At 36.0% G+C, this 22,694-nt stretch overlaps 1 protein-coding gene across 3 annotated transcripts in view; it reads left to right on the top strand.

Moving 5' to 3' along the window:
- Positions 1-926: 926 nt before the first annotated feature.
- The window catches only part of LNPK (lunapark, ER junction formation factor), a 78,530-nt gene continuing 56,762 nt past the window's right edge, over positions 927-22,694 (top strand). Inside the window, exons 1-4 of one of the 3 annotated variants that reach the window (XM_021703366.1) lie at positions 927-1,057; positions 6,878-6,974; positions 8,928-8,969; positions 10,215-10,402. In XM_021703366.1, coding sequence (XP_021559041.1) covers positions 927-1,057; positions 6,878-6,974; positions 8,928-8,969; positions 10,215-10,402 — 458 coding nt within the window. Of the gene's footprint in view, positions 1,058-6,877; positions 6,975-8,927; positions 8,970-10,214; positions 10,403-22,694 lie in introns of those variants that run through there. The other 2 variants (XM_044913336.1, XM_021703365.2) reach the window with 2 other exon arrangements.

The following is a 22,694-nucleotide window of genomic DNA, read 5'->3' as shown; positions in this document are numbered from 1 at the left end:
GAATGTAACTAAACAAAATAGAAAAACCCCATGAAAAATGTTTGCACAAAGGGTTAAAACATGTCACAGAGGTAAAACATGACCAAAGCTTTTGCTTGCTTTTCCACACTTCTCCACTGTTTGTGTGGTTCAAGTATCTTTTGTTATTTAGACTTGTCATTTCCAATTGACTAGGAATTTGAACGCTCTGTAGCCAATGTTTCAAATCTGAGGTGAATGCAGCCTGGGTGGTTTACTCGTGGGCCCACGTATCGGGACCTGTGAAGGGAGTATTCTTGAGTTCAGAGTTTTAAGATAGAAAACTTGGCTTATGTTATCCACGGGTTTGAAATCAACATCTGGCATTTGAAGCTTACCACACACGAGTGAGGTAAGTGTCCTGTCATCAAATGACCCTTTTTGACGTCCACGAGTGATTAAAGCAAGCACTCCTGGAGCCTAAGCTTAATTTTCTCCACTGGCTTGTTTGGGAACTGGTCTCTTCTAAGCTCTGTAGTAGTATTAACTTGCTCGGCTGCCGGCTGAATGACAGCTGATCCTGGGACTCTCTAAGGCGGAGTCCTTGCCAAACGCACCCATCTCCACCCTCAACCCCACTCGTCTCTCTCGGCGGTCTAGGACCACCAGGATCAATTTCGGGGTTTTCTTTCTCCAGTAAGAGCTGGCAGAAGAGGCTTGAAAACAAAAAGAGGAGGCAGAGGAAAAGAAGTAACAGTAGTGGTAAGACTCCTAATAAATGGCAGTACACCCCTGAGACGCGACGATGAGCACCCCACTTAGCCGCGGAAGCCAGATGGCCAAGCGTCCTCCAGCCAACCGCCCGACAGGCCCGCCCCAACTGCCAGCCCCGGTCACAGTCACGTGACTGCGGAGCGGCGCGCGCCGGCCGTGGCGCCGATTGGCTGGCGGCGGGAGCGCGGGGTTTGATGGGAAGGAGTTGGCCGGGCCCATCCCTCTGTCAGTGGCGGCTGCTGCTTGCTCCGGAGACCGCTTGCGCGGTGGCCGCCGAAGCTGGCAGACGGGGACGCAAGCGCCGGGCTCTGCCCGCTTCTTGCAGGTAAAACACTCAAAATGAGGGCAGTTGCGGGGGGGGCGGGGTGGGCTCGGCAGAGGGGAAGCGCGCTGAGCTTTTCTCTGGGAATTACGCTCCCGGTTTCCCTGCTTGCCTCTCCCCGGCGCCTCCGCCCCACTCCGAGTGGCCTGAGAGCGCTAACCAACGTCGCCTCCGGCTCCCCTTGATTTCCCAGCAAAGTGCCAGGGGTGACTCTGGAGTAATAGAGAACCCTTTTGGCAACACCCCTCCCCACCGCCCCCAGTAAAGGAGAGGTGTTTTCCCAGCCTTGTTCTCGGAGAGTCCGGGGGGTGCCTGGGTTGAGTTGAGCATCGGCTCTTCGGCCCACCTATGTCGAGACGAAGGGTCAGAAGGTTCAACGCTAAGCTGTCGCTTCGAGTGTTTTGTCCATCTCTTTTTGTCTGAGTTTGCGGAGGCGCCACGAATTGGACAGATCGGGAGAGATCGAAAACTGTCAGTGTCATGCTGCTCGGCCCAGGCATGTGGGCGTGGATTACGTGCTGCTCAGAGAAGCCTGTCTACAACCGTTGTTCTTATTTGAGGGAAGGTGGGCGGTGTAAGGGGTGGAGGGAAGGGCGAGGTTGCGTAGGTGTCATAGGCAAGTCCTTAGGAGAAGAGCAAATCTAAACTACCTCAGTAGTTTTAATTGATGGCTGGCTCGGTTGGTGGAGCGTGGGACTCTTGATCTGGGGGTTGTGAGTTCGGGCCGCATTGGGTGTAGAGATTACTTAAAAATAAAATCTTTTAAGAATAGTTTAATTCTTTAATATTGTGTATGGGGATTGAGAGAGTTGGTATTAGTAAACTCAGTTTTGCTGATGGTGCCCTCATAGTAATAAAACCGGTGACTCACTGAGTTTTCCATGTTCTGCTTTTCCCAGTTGGCGTCTGGTTTATGTCAATTGTTTTCTCCTATCTCTTTGGCCTGGGTGTCATCATTAACATAACTGACTCTGTTCAGTAGCAGTGTGTGTGCATGTGAGTAAGCTTGGCTTCAGGCATGTGTTCAGACTGGCAGGGAATGATAATCTCTTGTTCTCAGCAGCCCCCATAGTTCCATTTTAGGAGGAAGTTGATTTTGAACATGTTTTTAAAAACATGAGTGGTGCATTTAAAATTAGAATTCTAAGTTTCTCTGTCACCTATTAAGAACAACCTACCACTGTTAATAAATTTACAGTGTTTATATATTATTAACTTGACAGAGAATCTAAGAAGCTATATGGCTATCAACCAGGTATGATTTAATATAGAGATCTTTCTACTTAAATAGTCATTTCTTGGTAGTGTTTAGTTCAGAATGGACATCAACTTATCATGAAGACCAGAATTAATCAGCATATAAGTGCTTTTAGAGGTGTACTTCTTTTTGGTAATTTTATTTTTGAGCAATAAATGTGGTGGTTTGGGATATTTCAGGATTTCCTCTTCAGTTAGGATGTTTGAAAGAGTTCTAGAACAAATCACTTTTAATCTTAAATTGAATAGTACAATAGAGAGGCCCTGTTGATGGTGACTGAATAATTTGCACTTAGGTTTGGAACTTGATAAACATAAAAGTTAACTTTCTTGGCTGTTAAAGGCCTGCAAGATTATTTTAATGGGAGAGTCTGCAGAGTATTTTGTTTTATTTTTTAATACTAGAGCAAATGAGGGCAATACAATTTCAGTTAAAATACAAACTGTAATTTATTTTTCCAATTTTAAAATTATGAAAATAAGTACTTTATAAGAAGTTAGAAAGGTGTCTGTGTGAGGAGTATTGTCTGTACTACATGTGCTTCCTGATAATAGTGATAATAATGGCTATAATTTATTCTGCACTCACTACTTGTTGGACACTGTGCCAAGTGATATATAATTTCATTTAATTCTTACAACAGTTCTGTGAAGTGTAGGTATTTTCACCACTACATAGATGTGGAAACTGAGGTTAGAGAGTTTAATTTACCCAAGACCACATTGTTAGTATGCAGCTGAGCCATATTTTGATCCAGACCTTTTTTACTCCATTATTTTACTTTTCTTGAAGATTTATTTATTTTAGAGAGACAGCAGGGGGCGGGGTGAGGAGCAGAGGGAGAGAGAATCTTAAGCAGACTCCGCGCTGAGCCCCACACAGGGCTCGATCTCATGACCCTGAGATCACGACCCCAGCCAAACCAAGAGTCAGACGCTCAACCGACTGTGCCATCCAGGTTCCCCTCCATTATTTTAATACGAACTTGAAGTGAGCTGAAAATTTAAGAACGACATGGCCCAAGATTTTAAATTCTGACACCCACCCTGAGTGAATATCAGTTAATAGGAAACATTGAAATAATATGGTGGGCATTGTTGTTTATTGAAAAACACATTAGATGCATCCAGCTCTTAAGGTCATGTCAGGTGCCATTGTGATCAGAGTGGAAAGAGACTACACATTCATGGAAGAGTTCTTGGGGATAAGCCACTTGAGATTGAGCAATCTGTTCACTCAAGGACAAACATTGATTTATGCGTCAGAAAGAAATGCTAGTTATTTGCTTCCCATATATTTTGCATGTGTTGGAAGAGATGGACTAGGAAACGCCAGTGACCACAGCAATAAAAACAGTTTGTATTGAGAAATTAGTTATGTGTCGGGCACTGCTATAAATACTTTCGAATGCATTATGTCACTTAAGCCTTTCGACACTTAAGAGGGTCCTTAACTATCCTTTTCCTGATGAAGATATTGAGTAACTGAGAGGTTAAGAAACTTATTTTCCCAAGGTTTCGTAGTAAGTAATGGGCCACAGGAATTGGAGTTAAGATGTTTGTGTGGCAAGGAGGGAAAAAGTGTTTGAAAATAGAAGAGGTATGAAATTAAAGCTATATAGAAAGAGTTGATTTATTTAATTTTGTTATGCTTTCATATCTGTTGGAAGGTACTACCATTACATGAGTATTATAGCAAATTAGCTTCTTTAACAAATACTGGAATTCGGAATTTTAGGAAAATTGCTGGAACAATGAGGGTTAACTTGTTCTTTATGATCCTGAAAGCATGAATAGGCATTTAATGACTATTTACCCTAATGTTGTTTTAGAGGACAGATTTTAAAGCATCATACTCTGCTTCAGGGGTCTTAAAGGCTAAGCCATAGTTTGATTCATTAACATCAAAACAATTCTCCAAGCAAATAATTGATGTCAAGGTTGGTATTAATTGCAATATTATGCATACATTTCATATTACACTTAAAAAATGATGTGCAGTAAACAAGTAAAGGCAGTACTTGCAGACTTTCAGTACCAATTCTGCCCCTTGCTGGTGCTAGCTGCCAAAATGATTTGGCAAATCATTTAGCTACTCTTCCATGCAGATTTAAGCATTCAGATTTAATCAAATGAAGGAATTGGGCCACATGATACACTGTACCAACACTGTCTCTTGTGTTTATAACTTACTTTCCACTTCAGTAGCTCTGTTTACCAGCTATTTGAGAATGTCAGTGGTGCTTTCATATATTTAATATATAAATATTCCAATCTGATTTATATAAAGCAGATTTTATTTTTGATTTTGTGTTATTGGGAATAACTATTTGCTTCATAAAAAGTCACAACTAAAATGCTGTGTCTGGCTATGCTACTTAATATTTTTGGGAGCAAATTACGTCACTTCCCTAGCCTCAGTTTCCGACATAATAAAATGGGATGATAGTAGTATCTAAATAAAATTCATGTAAAGCATTTGTTTTAGGGCCAACTAGAGATAAAGTGTTTATCAAATATTTAACTGGTATCTTTATTGTTGTCATTACTTTTTTTTAAATGTTATTTTAAAAAATTATTTATTTTTTTAGTGAACTCTACCCCCAACATGGGGCTTGAGCCCATGACCCCAAGATCAAGAGTCCCATGCTCTATCGACTGAGCGAGCCAGGCACCCCTGTTATTACCTTTAAATATTAAAAATTCTGATTTCTGATGGCTACAAACTTAACTCGGAGGCATATAACTGTTACACACCAAAATGTGTAGGTCAGTTGTGTACAAAACACTGTGCTAGATACCATACAATTAGTTTCCAAATAGTAGGGAATTACTATATACTTTGAAAGTACCAAGTTAAATGGTTTATATAAATCCCTGCCCACAACCAGTCACCTTTCTTGGTGAGTATTTTTAGCATCTTAAGAAGGTTTTAAAATCTATTTAATGTTTTAACTAAGAAATTTATACTTCTATTCATTAAAGTTCCTGGACTTCCTACAACTGCATTTTAGAAATTTGAATACTGAGTTAATATTGAAGGATTAATAGTACTTAGGTTGAAACTTAAATGTGACTTATAACATTCATTTATAAACACCAGAATTTTTTAGGACAGTTTATAGATATTTCTGGTCCTAGAAATCAGTTTGTAAGTGAAAGTATTTTATACTTAGAATCTTTGTTATTTCTCTAATCAAGAAAGTCCAAGATCGGTATGCCTTATGCTAATCCAATCTATAAATAGTGTTGCAGAGTGAATGTGTTTACTTGGTACTGGTGTCATTTTTTATTACATTAATGGTTTTAAAAAGTGAGAATTATGGCCTAACTTTTTTGTGTGTGGAATGAAGTAGTTTTATACACTGACAGTATGTAACTATACCTGGTAAAAATATGTAAATTTGAAAGTATACCTATACTATTTCTTGTTAAAAGAATAAAAACTTACATAATTATGGACTGGTAAATTGATTTAGAATCTAAGATGGCTGATACATTTTCATCCACATGGTAATATTGTAATACATTTGAGAGTCATAGAAAAACGACTAAAAGAAGAAACACAGCTAGCTGACATGAAGGTCTGCTGGCTTGAGGGACTTAGATACAGTTTCAGAGAGAAATGTTTATTTGGGCATTGGAACAGTAGTGAACAGAGCAGAAGTCTGAAGATAGGGTAGCTTTGTGTGTTTTTTTTGTTTGCTTTTTTTTTTAATTAGAGAGGCAGAGGGAGAGGAAGAGTGAGAATTCCAAGCAGGCTCCACAACCAGTGCAGAGCCCAACTCGGAGTTGCATCTCAAAACCCCGAGATCATGACCTGAGCCGAAATGAAGAGTGGGATGCTCAACCCACTGAGCCACCCAGGAGTCCCTGAAGATAGTAGCTTTGAATCCTGTTTCTTCTGAGCTATTGGGCAAATCACTGAATGTCTTTTCACTTAATTTTCTTATCTGTAAAATGGTAATAATGAAGGCTGTCCTGTGAAAAGTGCTGGTATATTAAGTCTAATTTACAGAAAAGGAAATTAAAGCTCAGAAGCATTAAATGATTTGCTCAAGCTTACTAATAGTCTTGTAACCGTTATTTTCTTACTCAAAATCCATTGGCTTTCTGTTATTACTTGTAAAATGATACTATTCTAAACATTGTAAAACACCCCTAATTCCAAATAACTAGTTTAGTTGGGAGACAGCTGAATGATAGAAATGTATCTAAGCATGTAGAATGAAAGTAGTATAGTAAAACTTTTCTTACAACATTAGGGGACCCACTTTAAAGAACAGCAAGTTGCAAAGTGGTATGAATATACGCTGCTAAAATGCCTTTCCATTTAAAAGCCTTTTCAGCTTTATTTTCACTTTTAAATATGTCCTGGTGTGGAAAAAGGGATTTCTTGAAGGGTAGATTCTATCCCAAGACTATCTGAACTAAACTTCCACATAAGTGGAGTTCAAAGAAATTAATATTTTATAGTATTTTTGGGCAGTATTGCAACATCTAAATTTTATAGTGGGTATAGTGTGTGTTTAACTTAAAATTTTTAAATACTTGCTTTATTTCTAGCTGTGAATTCCTTTGGACAATTGATGATATTTATCATTGTGCCCAGTTTCTACACATAAAAGATGGGTGGATTATTTTCTCGATGGAGGGTAAGTTAGTTTTCTTTACAGCCAGTTCTTAGTCTAATATAAAGTGTCATATAAACCTAATTGTAAAAGTCTTCTTTGTGGTATAGACTTGAGTAGAGCTTGATATTATACCTAATTCTCTTTAATTTTCTTCCTTCTCTTATGAATTAGTTGTATATTTGGACTTTAATAGTTGTACTTGCTATATAGGTATCTTAATGACTCTGTTTAACATAATTATTTTACTTTGACTTATGAATTATTTTTATTTATGCATTCATGTGCAAATGGTTATCTTTCCTTGTTTTCTTCTTCTATCTCCTACATTTCAATCTTGTTGAACTATTTGAAATTATAGTTGTATGCTACATAATACTTATGTTTTTATGGGCTATATCTTTTTGTTTATTATGTATTTGCTGAAGTCATACTAAATACACTTTTAGGAATTAGAGGTTAAACAAAATTTGAAATGCAGTTTGATTTTATTGGTTAAGGCTTTAGAGGAAGTATCTCCAATTTAGTGCTATAAAATAAAAAATATATTAATGTTCTTTTCTAATATGAGAGAACAAACTCAGACAAACTACTTTGCTTATTTTTAACTCCTTTTTACCAGAATGAGTCTAGCAATACTTGGTAGACTAGTTGCACTGTTACTGGAAATGCTTTGTTTTGGGTTGGTATTCTATTGACTCTCTGCTCCTCCCTTTAAAACTTTATTACAGTTCTGCTTGAGGATCAAATTTATCTACTTTTCCTTTGTCTTTGTTAGGTTGAACCATATGAAATTGCCAATATTCAACCATTTTGACTTACATAAAAAGCAATTTCATATGGTTCAACCTAATGTTAACAACTCTTGTGGGAACTACAATGAATTGATATCCATTGCCCTCCTATATTATTGAGTATATAATTGGTAAGTGGTTTCTCAAGTGTTGTATGAGACATTTTGGCTGGTTTTTATTCTGGGTGTCTAAAAAATATATATATATATTTTTAAAGATTTTATTTATTTGAGAGAGAGAATGAGAGAGAGCACATGAGAGGGGGAGAGTCAGAGGGAGAAGCAGACTCCCTGCCGAGCAGGGAGCCCGATGCGGGACTCGATCCAGGGACTCCAGGATCATGACCTGAGCTGAAGGCAGACGCTCAACCAACTGAGCCACCCAGGTGCCCTAAAAAATATTTTTAACAAACTCTGCTGTAATGAAGTATTCTTAGATGTCTTTTTAAAATCTGATCTTCAGGGCGCCTGGGTGGCTCAGTTGGTTAAGCAACTGCCTTCGGCTCAGGTCATGATCCTGGGGTCCCTGGATAGAGTCCCTGGATCGAGTCCCGCATCGGGCTTCCTGCTCGGCAGGGAGTCTGCTTCGTCCTCTGACCCTATCCCCTCTCAGGTGTTCTCTCTCTCTCATTCTCTCTCTCTCAAATAAATAAATAAAATCTTTAAAAATCAAATCAAATCAAATCTGATCTTCAGAAAAATACTTTAGGAATTCAAAATGAAGGTAGCCTATTGATTTTGACTTTCAGAGTCCTCAGTGAACTTTTAGCAATAGTAAATCAGACCATCTTTAGTCTTGAGCTTTTAAATATATGATTTCTTTTGAATAATAATATCTAAGAAAATTTTTCTTGGAGGAAAACTTCTTTCTCTATAAAAGCATGTTCTATTGGGATTAGGACCGGTAGACATTAAAAAGAAGAATGGTAGAAATTGAGCTGTTGGAGTTGAAAGTACTTCTAGGACTAAAAAGTCAAGTAGGAAAATGCTTATTTCTGTAACCTTGTGTAGTTCTGTTTATAATTATAATTTTATTTAAATCTAAATCTCATTAATAAATAGGAATACATATTGCTTGACACCATTTGAAAAAACTTATTTTTGAATTAAAATGTTCTATGGTTTTATAAGTCAAAGTGTTTCTAAGTTAGGAGTAACAAGTTTTAATGTCTCATATCTGTTTCTATAACAGACAAAACCTTCAACTGTAGAAGTTCTGGAAAATATAGATAAGGTATGTTTTTTGGCTCTGGGGTGTTTTAATTCATCTTAGGTATTGCATAAGTATTATTTCAGTATACGTATATTGTTTTGGAGACTGGACCTGGTTTGGGAATTTACAGATGATATAAAGTAAGCCTGAGAACTTTGATGTTATTTTATCTCAAAAAAAATCGGAAGTCTCTCAGTGACTTAAGAAGTCTGTGTCACTGGAACCTGTTAGGTTGAAATTAGATGTATATAGCATGGTGTAAAGCAATGTTACCAGATAGGGTAAAGTAGATTATAAGATAGTCTGCAACAGTTTTTATCAATCCGAAAAGTTCATAAACTTCATTATCAAAAATGGTTATTGCTTAGGAATATTGAGAGTGATGAATAGATGGAAAGAATCTAGTATGGGTCACTGTTTCAATTTTTATTAATTCTTTCTTTTTGTAGCCAAATTTTTAAAATTAATTAATTAATTTTTAGCCAAAATTTTTTAGACCTTATACAGAGAGAATTATTATTTATTTAGTTTAATAAATATTTATTGATGTCAGTTTCATGCTTGATCTTTGCTAATTTGGTATGTCAAAATAGTATCTTAATTTTTTATTTATTTTTAAAGATTTTATTTATTTGTCAGAGAGAGAGAGAGAAAGTGAGAGAGCGAGCACAAGCAGGGGGAGTGGCAGGCAGAGGGAGAAGCAGGCTCCCCGCTGAGCAAGGAGCCTGACATGGGGTTCTATCCCAGGACCCTGGGATCATGACCTGAGATGAAGGCAGATGCTTAACCTACTGAGCCACCCAGGCATCCCTTAATTTTGCATTTAAAAGGGTGACTTGTCAGGGGTGCCTTAGTGGCTCAGTCGTTAAGTATCTGCCTTCGGCTCAGGTCATGATCCTGGGATCCTGGGATTGAGCCCCACATCGGGCTCCCTGCTAAGCAGGAAGCCTGCTTCTCCCTCTCCCACTCCCCCTGCTTGTGTTCCTTCTCTTGCTGTGTCTCCCTCTGTCAAATAAATAAATAAAATCTTTAAAAAAAAAAAAAAAGTGACTTGTCAGGATAGGCATTTTCATATGTTTTTAACTTCATTTCTAATTTTCTTTTTCATATTATGTTCTTTTTAAAAAATATTAAGGTATTATATTTCATTGACTTAAGAGTTCTTCCTATATAATCTATCATCTAAAAATTTTTTTGTTAATATTTTGATTTCTTTATGAAATTTGAGATTCAATTCAATAATATAGAACAATTTTCTCTTAACAGGAAATTCAAGCATTGGAAGAATTTAGGGAAAAAAATCAGAGATTACAAAAATTATGGGTTGGAAGATTAATTCTCTACTCTTCGATTCTCTATCTGTTTACATGTTTAATTGTATACTTGTGGTATCTTCCTGATGAATTCACAGCAAGACTTGCCATGACACTTCCATTTTTTGCTTTTCCATTGATGTAAGTAAATTGTTCTTTTAGTTGACCTTTCTTCTTTTTGACCAGTTAAAATATATTCAGTCTCTTTTTATTGTGAAATAGTAATGTTTCAGATTGAGTAAATTTGCTTTTTTTTTTCCTTTTGCAAAGTATTTAAAAAAGTAAGCCAACTGTATTAAGCTTTAATTTATAATTCAACATACCTGAGGAATATGACTCAGTGACATCAGTAATAATGGCTCTATATGAGAATCTTTTGTAATTCTCTAATAGATGGTCATGCCCCCCTAGGGATATAGGGCAAGGAGTGGGCATTTCAGATTGTGGGTAGTTGTAAGTGAGGGAGGGTTTTATTTGTTTGTAAAACAAATAAAAAATAACTGCCCCAATGATTTTGAATATATTCCATTCATCCCATCTCTTTTCCCGTCACTGCTATAAAGCAATTGACTCTTACTATAGAAATATTTTATAATATAGCACTTTACTGAAGGTGTGCCATGATTGAGAATTTTGAGAGACAATTGAATAAAAATTGGTTCATTCACTCTACAAATATTTATAGGTACCAGTTTTGTAGATGTTGGAATATAATGGTATATGGTATACAAAAATACAAAATCTCTGAATGTAGATCTTAGACTACATACATTAAATTAAGTAATAAGTATGATGAGTATCATGAAAGAGAAGTGTCAAATGCTATGGGAACATTTACCAGAGGCTCTAACACTATCTGTGGTGGAGGTGGGGTCAGGGATGAGTCTTTGTATTCATTTTCTATTGTTGCCACAAATTTAACAGCTTAGAGCAACACCCGTCTGTTGTATCACAGTTTGTGTAGATCAGAAGTCCAGGTGGCTTGACTTGGGGTCTCTGCTTAAAGTCTTGCAGGCCTAAATCAAGGTAATCAATCAGTTGGACAGGGATCTTATCTGCAGTCTCTGCGGGGGGGGGGAGAATCTTCCAGGTTTAGTCAGGTTGTTTGCTGACTAGTGCCGCATCTCTCTCACTTCCAGTTCTGCCCTCAGCCCAGGGAAAGCTCTGTGTTTCAGGGTTTAACTGATTATATTAGACCCACCAGGATAATCCAGGATAATCTCCCTTGCTTAGAATCAGCTGAGTAATACTTAATTATATTTGCGAAGTTCCTTCACAGCAATACCTGGATTACCGTTTGATTGTATAACGGAGGATGGAAATCTTGGGGAGGAAGAGAGATAGCTTTAGAATTCTGCCTACCACCGCCACCCTGAGGAAGTGACCTTTGAGTTTGAGACTCAGAGGATGATTATGTGTTGCAAGGGTGGTGTGACATGGTGGATAATCTTTTAGGCAGAAGAAATGGCATATATGAAGGCCCTGAGGGGAATAGAGAATGGTAGATTTAAAGAATTGAAAGAAGGCCAGGGGCGCCTGGGTGGCTCAGTTGGTTGAGTGACTGCCTTCGGCTCAGGTCATGATCCTGGAGTCCCTGGATCGAGTCCCGCATTGGGCTCCCTGCTCGGCAGGGAGCCCGCTTCTCCCTCTGACCCTCCCCCCTCTCATGTGCTCTCTCTCTCTCTCTCTCTCTCATTCTCTCTGTCTCAAATAAATAAATTAAAAAAAAAAAAAAAAGAAATAAAGAAGGCCAAAGTCTGGTTTATAGGGAAAGTCTGAATAGTTAGGCAAAGGGTATTTCTTGTGGGCCTTATAATCCATAGTAAGGATTTTAGGACTTAATCTAAGAGTAATGGGAAGCCATTGACGATTTTTAAGAAGGAATATGATGTGATCATATTGTTATTTTGAAAATACTATTGAGGCTACACTATAGAGAATAAGTTAGAGGGGAATAAGAATGGATCTAAAGCAGCAAGTTAGGTTATGGTTGTCTAGGGGAAAAATGATTGACACTGATTTGCAACTGAGTGGAGGCAGCAGAGTGGAAGAGAAGCAGATGGGCTGAATGAGACTTGAATGAGTATTGAAGAGTATTGAATGAGACTTGAATGAGTATTGAAGAGGTAGAATTGAGGTAGTATGGAGAGGCTCTTGGTGATTGGGTGGGTGTGAGGTGACAGGGAATAATTGCCTCAAGGATAAAATTTAAGTGTATGGCTTGGGAAATTTGTTTGATGGTAGTGTCATTCATCTAAATGGGAAATACCATCTAAACAGGGAATCCCATGAGGAAGAGCAGGTTTGCTCACTGAGACTAAACTACCTGTGTTCTATTTGGAGAGAGCTGCCAAGTGGGATGGTTAAGTATGAGTATGAAGCTCAGGAGATAAATTTGAGTGGGAGATATTAATTTAGAATTTGGCATCTTATAAATGTTAAACAGAGTCATCATCTGTTCATTCAGTAAATACTGGGCACCTGCAGTGTGTTAGGTATTGGGCTAGACCCTAGTGATTGAGAAAGTAGTGACAAGATCTGTGCCTTCCTGGAGCTTATGTTCTTTTGGGATTGGACAGGTAAAAAGTGAGAGACAAGTAAACAAAGAAGTGCAGTGGAGAAAATAAACAGGGTGATAGAGAGGAACAGTCCTCTTTTGAGAAGGTGGTATTTGAATTGAGAACTAACGTACGAGAAAGAACCAGCTTGGGAAGAGTTGGAATTTGTGGAAGATAATTTATATAGATACAGTGTATGATAGCATATGTATCCATAGAAAGATGTAGGAAAGGATTATCCTCAAAATATTAATGGAAATTCTCCTTGGGCGGTGGAATTTTTAGTAGTTGTTTCTTTCCATATGTTTTTTGGTATTGCTTGAATTTTTTACATCAGTGTATTCTTCAGATCCTAAAAACAAAAACAAAAATCCAAGAGTTGAGGGAAGGTCTTTACAGGAAGAGAGAACAGAAAATACAAAGGCTGTGAGGTAGGAGAGAGCATGACTTATTTTAGGGTCAAAAAGATCAGTATAAGGAATGTGTGATGGAGAGAAAAAGTAATAGGGCGTGTGCTTGCAGAATCAGATAGTATCTGGATCATGGGAGGGTCATGGCCTAGGAGTTTATATTTCATTTTGGGTGAAATGGGAAGCTTGTAAAGGTTTTAATGGAAGAATGGCATGATGAGATTTAAGTCAAGAGGATCATGTGTACTGCCTGTGGAGATTGAGGAGGACAAGGGTAGAAACGGAGTTTAAAGGTAAAGATGGATTTGACATCTCAGTGGCAGTGGAGATGAATAGATGACTTGGCAGTATTTCAGAACTACAACTGAGACAACTTGGCAGGAGGAAGTGGAAGGTAAGGGAAAAGAAGGAATTGGGTGATATTTAGGTTTTTTAGTTTGACATTTGGCAGGTGTAGGATCTCTTTCTTTGGGACTGATGTAGTAAGAAATTTTGTTTGTTTAGTCTTTAGTGCAGGGCATATTTTCAAATTGGAACTCCTGGAGATCACAAAATTATAGCTTTGTATATAGATAAACGAGCCAAAAATTGAGTGCATGCATATTACCAAATAAAACCTCTGCCATTTTCTTTATTTTTTTTCTCTTTTGGAATTTTTTAGAATGCTTCTTATCCCAGGTGTGGCAGTAGATTTTATAATGCTGAGACCCTTTCCCTTGTTCATTTCTAGTTTTTTATAAGAAGAGGGGAGAAAAAAAATTTAGAAAGGGAATAAATGTGTTGGAAGCATCTTTAAAAAACTTAGAAAAAACTCATTTGACCTCCATTTCCATATCAAAATTGATTTTTTGATTATGAAAAATTTTTATCTAGTTGCAAAAGAATGTCTGACAGGGAACTTTACTGTGCTAATTGTAATGGCTCTTCACAGACTGATTTACTGGGTCTGCTATTATGCTGCAGAAGACTTTTTTTGGGCAAATAAATCATATTACTAATTGTTCTTAAAAGTAGAAAAATGTAATTTCTTTAAAAATATCTGTTATTTCTTCAGTTTGATCTTTCTACTGTTTTGAGTATGAGGCTCTATTATCCTTACTGTGTCCTTCTGCCTGTTCTGCATCACCTGCATCTAGTATTTCTTGGTTTGTTAAGCTTCAGAGCCATTTCTTACTTTGTCTCATTCACATTTGTGACCTGGTTCTCAGCTGCCGCAGCTTCTATTTCACTGAGCTCTTCACTTTTGGAAGCATAGGCCAGTTATCAAACAAAGAATAGAATTGTCCTCCTGATTGATGACAATCAAAAATAAAATACAACAACGTGAAAGTAGATGTTGTGGTATGTAGAAAGAAGACTTACCACAGGACATTTTCTTTTGTGTGAGCTCTTGCCTTAGCTTATTCCTGGACTTTTTTCCTTTGGAAACAGAAATTTTGAGGTGTAGACCAGGGTTTACTTAAAGAAATGGAAGCAGAAAGAGCAATAAAATGTAGTGTTTTACTTATCACTGTCTATACTGATTATATAGCTTAGAAATCTACCTGATAACTGCAAAAAGTGACTGTTATTTCTGCATTCCAGGTTTCCCAAATGCTTTTACTGGACAGAGAAGTCATGGATTCAGGACTGAGCATATATTACATAATCATAACTATCTTAAAATTATCTTTTGTGATAGAATATCAATATTCTATATAAGATGCTGTGATTTTTATTATATCTTCTTTCCTTCATATGGAGGAACTTGGTATGATTCCACCCTATTATTTTTTTGCCTTTCAGATTCAGTAATTTATATCTCTGATCTTTTCAACTATTACTGAAACAAATTATAACCTAAATGCTGAACTTATTTCATAGGAGTCATTAAGGCTATGGTCCATGGTGAGGGAAGGTTTGGATTACAGTTTAAATTTTGTATTTCTTGATTATGCTGCCAAGTATGCATTACTGTGGGAATTGGTTCATTTTCTAAGAGTGAACAACCATTAAGCTTTGTCTCTACCCTTAACTAACTCTACAAGCAATCCTAGACTTTTACTCCTGGATACTTTATTCTTACAGATTATAACTTCCTAGAAATTTCATTCTCTATAAGATCATTACAGAGGCTTATTGGCATAAAACATTGACCTTCCCAGAGGATTTAACAATATTTTCCTTCTGTTTTTTTTTTTTTTTTTTTTTAATTCCTCTTAAAATGCGGTTAGGGAGGGGAAAAGTTAAGCAAAGAAACTGAGGAAGGTTGTCTTATCCCTGTTTTTTTTATGTTTTCTTGTTTTTTGTTTGTTTGTTTTGTTTGTTTTTTCCCCTACTTAAATTGAAAGCCATTTGAGGATAGGGCTTTGCTCTTACTCAGCTTTTAATGCCTCCTTTCTGCTCCCCCTCTAACTAACTGGTAAAAATATTTCCTCAATCCATCTAGAAGAGTTGACAAGCATAATTTGTAGCCTTTTGAGGAAAGTTAAACATTTCTTCCATGGCACTCTAATAAGGATACAAAGTACCTTTCATCAGCTGTAGTTGGCTCTTAAAGGAGAAGGTATCTGTGAACATCTCTTGGTATGTACTCAAAGAGAGTATTTACTAAGAGGTTTTGGTAGGTAAGAAATCATTTTGCAAGCATCTGTTTTGCAATGTTGATAGATACTTGAATATTGATGGTTGATAGATATTTGAATATTGATAGTTATTCACTTGATAGAATTCTGTACTTAAAGAATAATGTACTGAGACATAATTAAGAGACAGATTCTATTCTTGGATGGGAAGATTTAGTATTGTTATGAGATCAGTTCTCCCTAAATTGATCTAAAAATGTGTGGTCACAATAAAAATATCAACAGTACTTCAAAAATCTTGGCACACTTATTCCATACCTTTAAAAAAAGGATTTACTTATTTATTTGAGAGAGAAGGGGGAGGGGCAGAGGGAGAGAGAGAGAATCTCAAGCAGAATCCCCGCTGAGCGTGGAGCCCAACAAGGGGCTCGATCTCAGGACCCTGAGGTCCTGACCTGAGCTGAAATCAAGAGGGACACTCAAATGAGTAAGCCACCCAGGTGCCCCTCCATACTTTTTAATGGAAAAATAAATACGTAAGAATAGTCCTGAAAATTCTAAAAAAGGAGAGGAATGAGAAGCAGAGGTCTGCCAGGCATCATATACATTATAAAACTTCATTAATTAAGTTTGCTATAGTGATTGCTTCTCAGCCTTTTGGCTAAGATCAAGTGTAAAAGTTTGCTATAGTGTATAAATAGTGTATAAAATAATTAAAAGTTTGGCACAGTGTATAAATAAATAGTGTATGAATTAATTAAGTTTGCCACAGACCAAAGAAAGAGACACAAGAATCCAGAAATAAATCCCAAAAGAATTTTTGCATATGATATAGTATGATCTTTATGGTTTTTATATATGATAAAATGACATTTCAAATCATTGGGGGAAAATGGTGTTGAGTTATATATATATAAAAAAATTAAAGTCAGTTCAATTAAAGAAAAAAAGCTTGATTCCTGCCTTATTCCTTGTACCAAAATAAATCACTGTTATTAGTTTGTCGGAACGTGAAGGTAATTCTTGCTAAAGCTTTTGATAGTTAAATAAACTGACAGAATAGTCAGCATAGTTATATATTGACACCTGTATATCTTTTCATTTTTAGCTTTATATATTGCTAAATCTCATCTAAAAACAATAAATTGGATGGGGTTTATGTGGTTGTTGGAAAGACAGCACCTAAATTTGGCAGAAAGTGCTTCATAAATGAAAGTTGGTGAAAAACCTTCATGTTTTGGTTGGAGGTTTATGGAATGTTACTTTTAGTAAAAGTGAGGAAGGTTTGATTATATTGATTGAGTTTTAGGTATTCTGCTTTATTTTAACATTTAGCATTTTTAATTTTAGTACAGTTAAGCACTAAATATTAAGGATTTAAAATATTTACCATAATTAAAGTGTTATTCTGTTATATTGAGGTTCCAAGTATTCCCTGTTAGTATACCTTTATAATTTTATAGTGCGAGTCACTAGATTATATATAACAGAAATTCATACTGTACTAATTTTTCAAATAGTATCAGTTTCATTCAGAAAAGAACAACTGGGATGATTTGATGAAATAAGGGAGAGTTTTTAATATATTTTAGAACTGATTGTATATTTGAACTTACTAATTTTCCATACTAATTCTGTGTTCAGCTACAAGAATCATCTTGTTTTTTTTTGTTTTGTATTTTTTTTCACGATTTTATTTATTTATTTGACAGAGAGAGAGAACACAAGCAGGGTGAGCTGCACAGGGAGAGGGAGAAGCAGGCTCCCCACTGAGCAGGGAGCCCAATGTGGGGCTGGATCCCAGGACCCTGGGATCATGACCTGAGCCGAAGGCAGACACCCACCCAACTGAGTCACCCAGGTGCCCCCATCTTGTTTCTAATAAGTTTTTCAGTTGATTTTTTTTGAGTTTACAAGTATTGGGGCACCTGGGTGGCTCAGTTGGTTAAGTGTCTGCCTTCAGCTCAGGTTATGATATCAGGGTCCTTGGGATCAAGTCTCGTGTTGGCTCCCTCCTCAGCAGGAAGTCTGCTTCTCCCTCTCCCTCTGCTCCTCTTTCACTATTGCTCTCTCAAATAAATAAATAAAAAATCTAAAAAAAAAAAAGTTTATGAGTATTCAGACATTTGTGAACAGCAATAATTTTACCACCTTTCATATTTTTTGTCTGATTTTTTTTCTTTTGGCTAATTATGTTGGCTAATACCTTCAGGACAATGTTAAATAATAGAGAAAATAGTGAATATTCTGGACTTGTTCCTTGGGAATGCTTCTAATGTTTCCCCATTGGACATTATTTTGACTTTCGGATTGAAACATTTTATCATGTTAAGGAATTTTCTATCCACATTTAGTTTTCTTTTAAATCAAGAAAGATTGTTGAATTTTGTTAAATGCTATTTCATTATCTGTGGAAATAGCCATTTGATTTTTTCATCTTATATCCCTTAATATGATAGATTATATTAAATATTGAATTCAAAGATTGAAATCCTGAATTCCAGGAAAATTTCTACTTTCATAATTATAATCATTTTTTATAAACATTAAAAGTTTTTATTTTTTAATGCTCTAGGATAGTTTAAATAGAACTGGCATCTGTGCTTTATAAGTTTGGTAGTATTCTGAGTTTGGGGCTTTTTATGGAGGGTAGCTCTTAACTTTTTAAATTCAGTAGTAGTTAATCTTTTTGGTTCTCTGCCTCTTCCAAGGTTAGTTTTGTTAATTATATATATGTAATTACTCATTCTACAGTTTTAAAGATTTATTTATTTTTTGCAAGAGAGAGAGAGAGAGCAGGAGGGACAGAGGGAGAATCTGAAGTAGACTCCACAGTGAGCCTGAAGCCTGATGTGGGGCTCATCCCATAATCCTGAGATCATGAGTCTAAGATCATGACTGGAGCAGAAACCAAGAGTTGGATGGTCAACTGACTACACCATCCAGGCTCCCACTCATTCTACAGTTTTAAAATATATTTCTGTAGAGTGTTTTAATAGTAGTAGTCATCACTGTCTCTTATTGATTTAAAAAATTTTTTGTATGGGGCACCTGGGTGGCTCAGTTGGTTAGGCTTCGGATTCTTGATCTCAGCTCAAGTCTTGATCTCAGGGTCATGGGTTTAAGCCCCGCATTGGTCTCTGTGCTGGGTGCTGGGTGTGGAGCCTACTTAAAAAAAAAAAAAAAAGTTAAAAAAATTTTTTTGTATCTATGATTATTGCTTCCTTATTGTTTCTTATTTTGTATTGTTTCTTATATTGTTTCTTATTTCTTATTTTGTATATTTGTACATTTTCTCTTTTGTGATTGTTTTTATTAGTTGTTTATGTATCTTTTTTCTCTCAAAGAACCAGCTTTTAAAAAATTACTTTTTATTCTTTTTTTCCTCTTAGGCTTATTTTATTCCTGTAACTTAAATTGGATACTTAATACATTATTTTCATTCTTTCTTATTTATTAATACAATAAATACATTGTATTTGAGGTCATGATATTTTTTGACCACTGCTTAATTTTATTCCTCGTGTTTTGATATGTAGTGATTTGCTTTGGTTATTTTCTAGATATCATGAATTTTTTTTTAAATTTAGTGTTGTAATTTAAGCATTTTTCCCAGGTGACAAATGTGTGTTTGCATGTTTGGTCTCTGGTTTAGTTACTGTTTCTAGTTTTACTGTATTGCTTTCAAAGCATATTGTTTAATATTTCTACTTCTTTGAATTTATTGAGATTTTTTTTTGGTCGTATGCTATTTGGTCAATGGTTGCCTTTCACAAACACTTGAAGATGTATTTTTTTTTTCAGGTGCATAGAGTTTAATAATATCAATGAAAACTACCTTCTTATGTTGTATAGTTCTTCTGTATTCTAGTAATATATTTCAACTTCTCGCTGTTTAGTTTTGCTTTATGAATGTTCCTTTAAAAGAAACCTTTTTATTTTGAAATAATTACAGATTCACATGAAGTTGCAAAAAAAACACAAAAAAATGTACAAGCAGGTCCCATGCATCCTTCACCCAGCCTTCCCCAGTGGTAACATCTTGCATGAGTATAGTAAAATATCACAACCAGGAAACTGATGTTGGTTCAACTCATAGAGTCTATCAGATTTTACCACTTTTACATGCACTTTTGTGTGTGTGTTTTATATTTCTATGTAATTTTATCACATCTGTAGCTTCATGTCACTACCCCACAGTTCAGATTCAGAACTGTTCTAAAACCACAGGACTTGGATTGCTTGGCAGGCTCAGTTGGTGGAGCATGTGGCTCTTGATCCTCAGGGTCATGAGTTCAAGCCACACTTGGGTGTTGAGATTAAATAAATAAATAAATAAATAAATAAATTAATAATAAATAATAAAATAAATAAATACCACAGGGCTCCTTTTTGCCATCCCTTTGTAGTTATACCAACCCTCCTCACCTGCCCCATTCTTAACCCTTCCACCCACTAATCTGTTTTATATCTCTGTAATTTTGTTATTTCAAGAATTATAAAATGAGGTCACCTAGCTTATAACCTTTTGAAACTGGCTTTTTTCATTTGGCATATTCTTGAGATCCATTCAAGATGTTAAGTGTATTAATAGTTTCTTTTTATTGTTGAGTAGTATTCCATGGTAATGATGTACCACAGTTTGTTTAACTATACACTTGTTGAAGGACATTTGGATAGTTGCCAGTTTTTGGCTATTACGAATAAGGCTTCTGTGAACATTTTTATATAGGCATTGTCTGAACATAAGTTTTCATTTCTCTGGGGCATATGGTAGGTACATGTTTAGTTTTTAAAGAAACTGCTAAACTTTTTTTTAGAGTAGATGTACCATTTTACATTTCCACTGGTTGCATATAAATGATCTCTTTTCTCTACATCCTTGTCAGCATTTGGTATTTCACTATTTCCTATTTTGATCATTTTGATATGTGTGTAGTGGTATTTCATTGTGGTTTTAATTTACATTTCCCTAAGGGCTAATGATGTTGAAACTCTTTTCATGTATTTATTTGCTATTTATATCTCCTCTTCTGTTCATGTCTGTTCATGTCATCTAATTTTCTAATTGGGTAATGGTCTTTTTGCTGTTTTGAGAGTTCTTTATATATTGTAGATACAAGTTATTTGTTGGGTATATGGTTTGCAAATATTTTTTTACCAGTCTATAGTTTGTCTTTTTATTCTCTTAATAGGACTTTTGCAGAGCAAAATTTATTAAATTTTTCCTTTTATGGATGTGCTTTTGTTGTCAAGAACTCTTCCCTAACTATAGGTTCTGAAGATTTTCTTCTTTGTTGTTTTCTCTATGCATTTTTTTCTTCTAACATTTTACACTTAAATTCATAAGCCATTTTGAGTTAATTTTTATATAAGGTGTGAGGTTCATGTTGAGATTCTTTTATTTTTTTCTTTCTTTCATTTTGCCCATGGGTGCTGAGTTGCTCAGCACCATTTGTTGGAAAGGAACTGCATCATTTTTTAACACTATGAAATCACTTTCTTTTTCTAGTTTAAAGCTTTCTTGGTGGGGGTGGCAGGGAGGTTCTTGAATTCAGCTTTGTGGGGTATTAAGATACAACCCTTGTTTTGTTAGTATTTGCCTAATATACTTTTGCCTATGGTTTTATTTTCTTCAACTTTCAAAAACTCTTAGTTTTAGGTGTTAGTTTATATTATAGGGTTGGGTTTTATTTTTGTGATCTAGTCTGAAAGTCTTTTGCTCTGGTGAGTTCAGCTCATTTACATTTATTGAGAGGAAAGATGGTGGTCTAGGTTTCGGAACATAATTTTGCATTTTTCCTTTTTTTTTTTAAAAACTTAAAAATAAATCTCTATGTGGTATGTTTACCTTACTTTTGCCCAGTTATTTGTAGGAGGTTTGTGTGAATATGGGTGCATGTCTTTCCACATTCCAGGCTATCTAGAATTTTCATTATGATCCAGGATTTAATGTGCTAGTTTGTTCAGCTTTTATCTTTCCCCAGCCAATAGGGTTAGGCAACTGTGTATTTTTTCCTAATACAAAACCTCTTTTCTCTCCTGCTGCCATAGAAACAATGTTCTTTGTAAACATGGTGTTTCTGAATGGTTTCTCTTTAAGGTTCTGTCTTTTCTGTTTCGTTGTTGGAACCAAACTGAGGAGTTTCTGCCTATAGCACATGTGTCTTATTCTTGTTATAAATATGGGCTTTAGGCTTTACACTTTGAGAAGTTTGTCTTGCTACCTCTTTGTGAGATAAGCAGTTTTCCTTTTCTGCTTGCACTCTTGATCTCCATGATCTCCATTACTTTTGGAAGACTGTCCACATATTTTGAGAGTTGGGTTTTAGCTATATCTTATTTTACCAGGACAGGAATTTGTTTTTGTTTTTGATCTCCTTGTTGTTTAGAGTATTTCCTTTTTTTTTTTTTTTTACATCTATTTATTTGAGAGAGAGAGAAAGAGCGAGCAAGAGAGCACAAGCCACGGGATGGGGGGAGAGGCAGAGGGAGAAGCAGACTCCCTGCTGAGCCAGGAGCCATATTCAGGGCTCGATCCCAGGATCATGACCTGAGCCCAAGGCAGACGCTTAACCAACTGAGCCACCCAGGCGCCCCTGTTTAGAGTATTTCTAAGAAGAGAAGAGGGAAATGGAAATTATGCCACTGTTGTCAAAGTAGGACTCAGTAATAGTGTCTTTAATAGCGTCACAAAACATGTTGCTCTATTTTCATAAGTTATAATTATTAAGAAAGCAAAAACCTTTATTGGAATAACTAGAACATAGATTTCTGAAGTACCTTTTTCCCCCTAAACTTTGTTTTAAAAATACAAAAGAATTTCATTTAATTTAGCCTAAAAGATTAACATACTATATATGTTCTGCTGTTCAAGTCTTGAAGGAAATGTGTATTGTTT

The sequence above is a fragment of the Neomonachus schauinslandi genome, chromosome 3, assembly GCF_002201575.2.
Source record: "Neomonachus schauinslandi chromosome 3, ASM220157v2, whole genome shotgun sequence".
Lineage (NCBI taxonomy): Eukaryota > Metazoa > Chordata > Mammalia > Carnivora > Phocidae > Neomonachus > Neomonachus schauinslandi.
The sequence above is the reverse complement of the archived record's forward strand: the minus strand, read 5'-3'. Positions and strand labels throughout refer to the sequence as shown.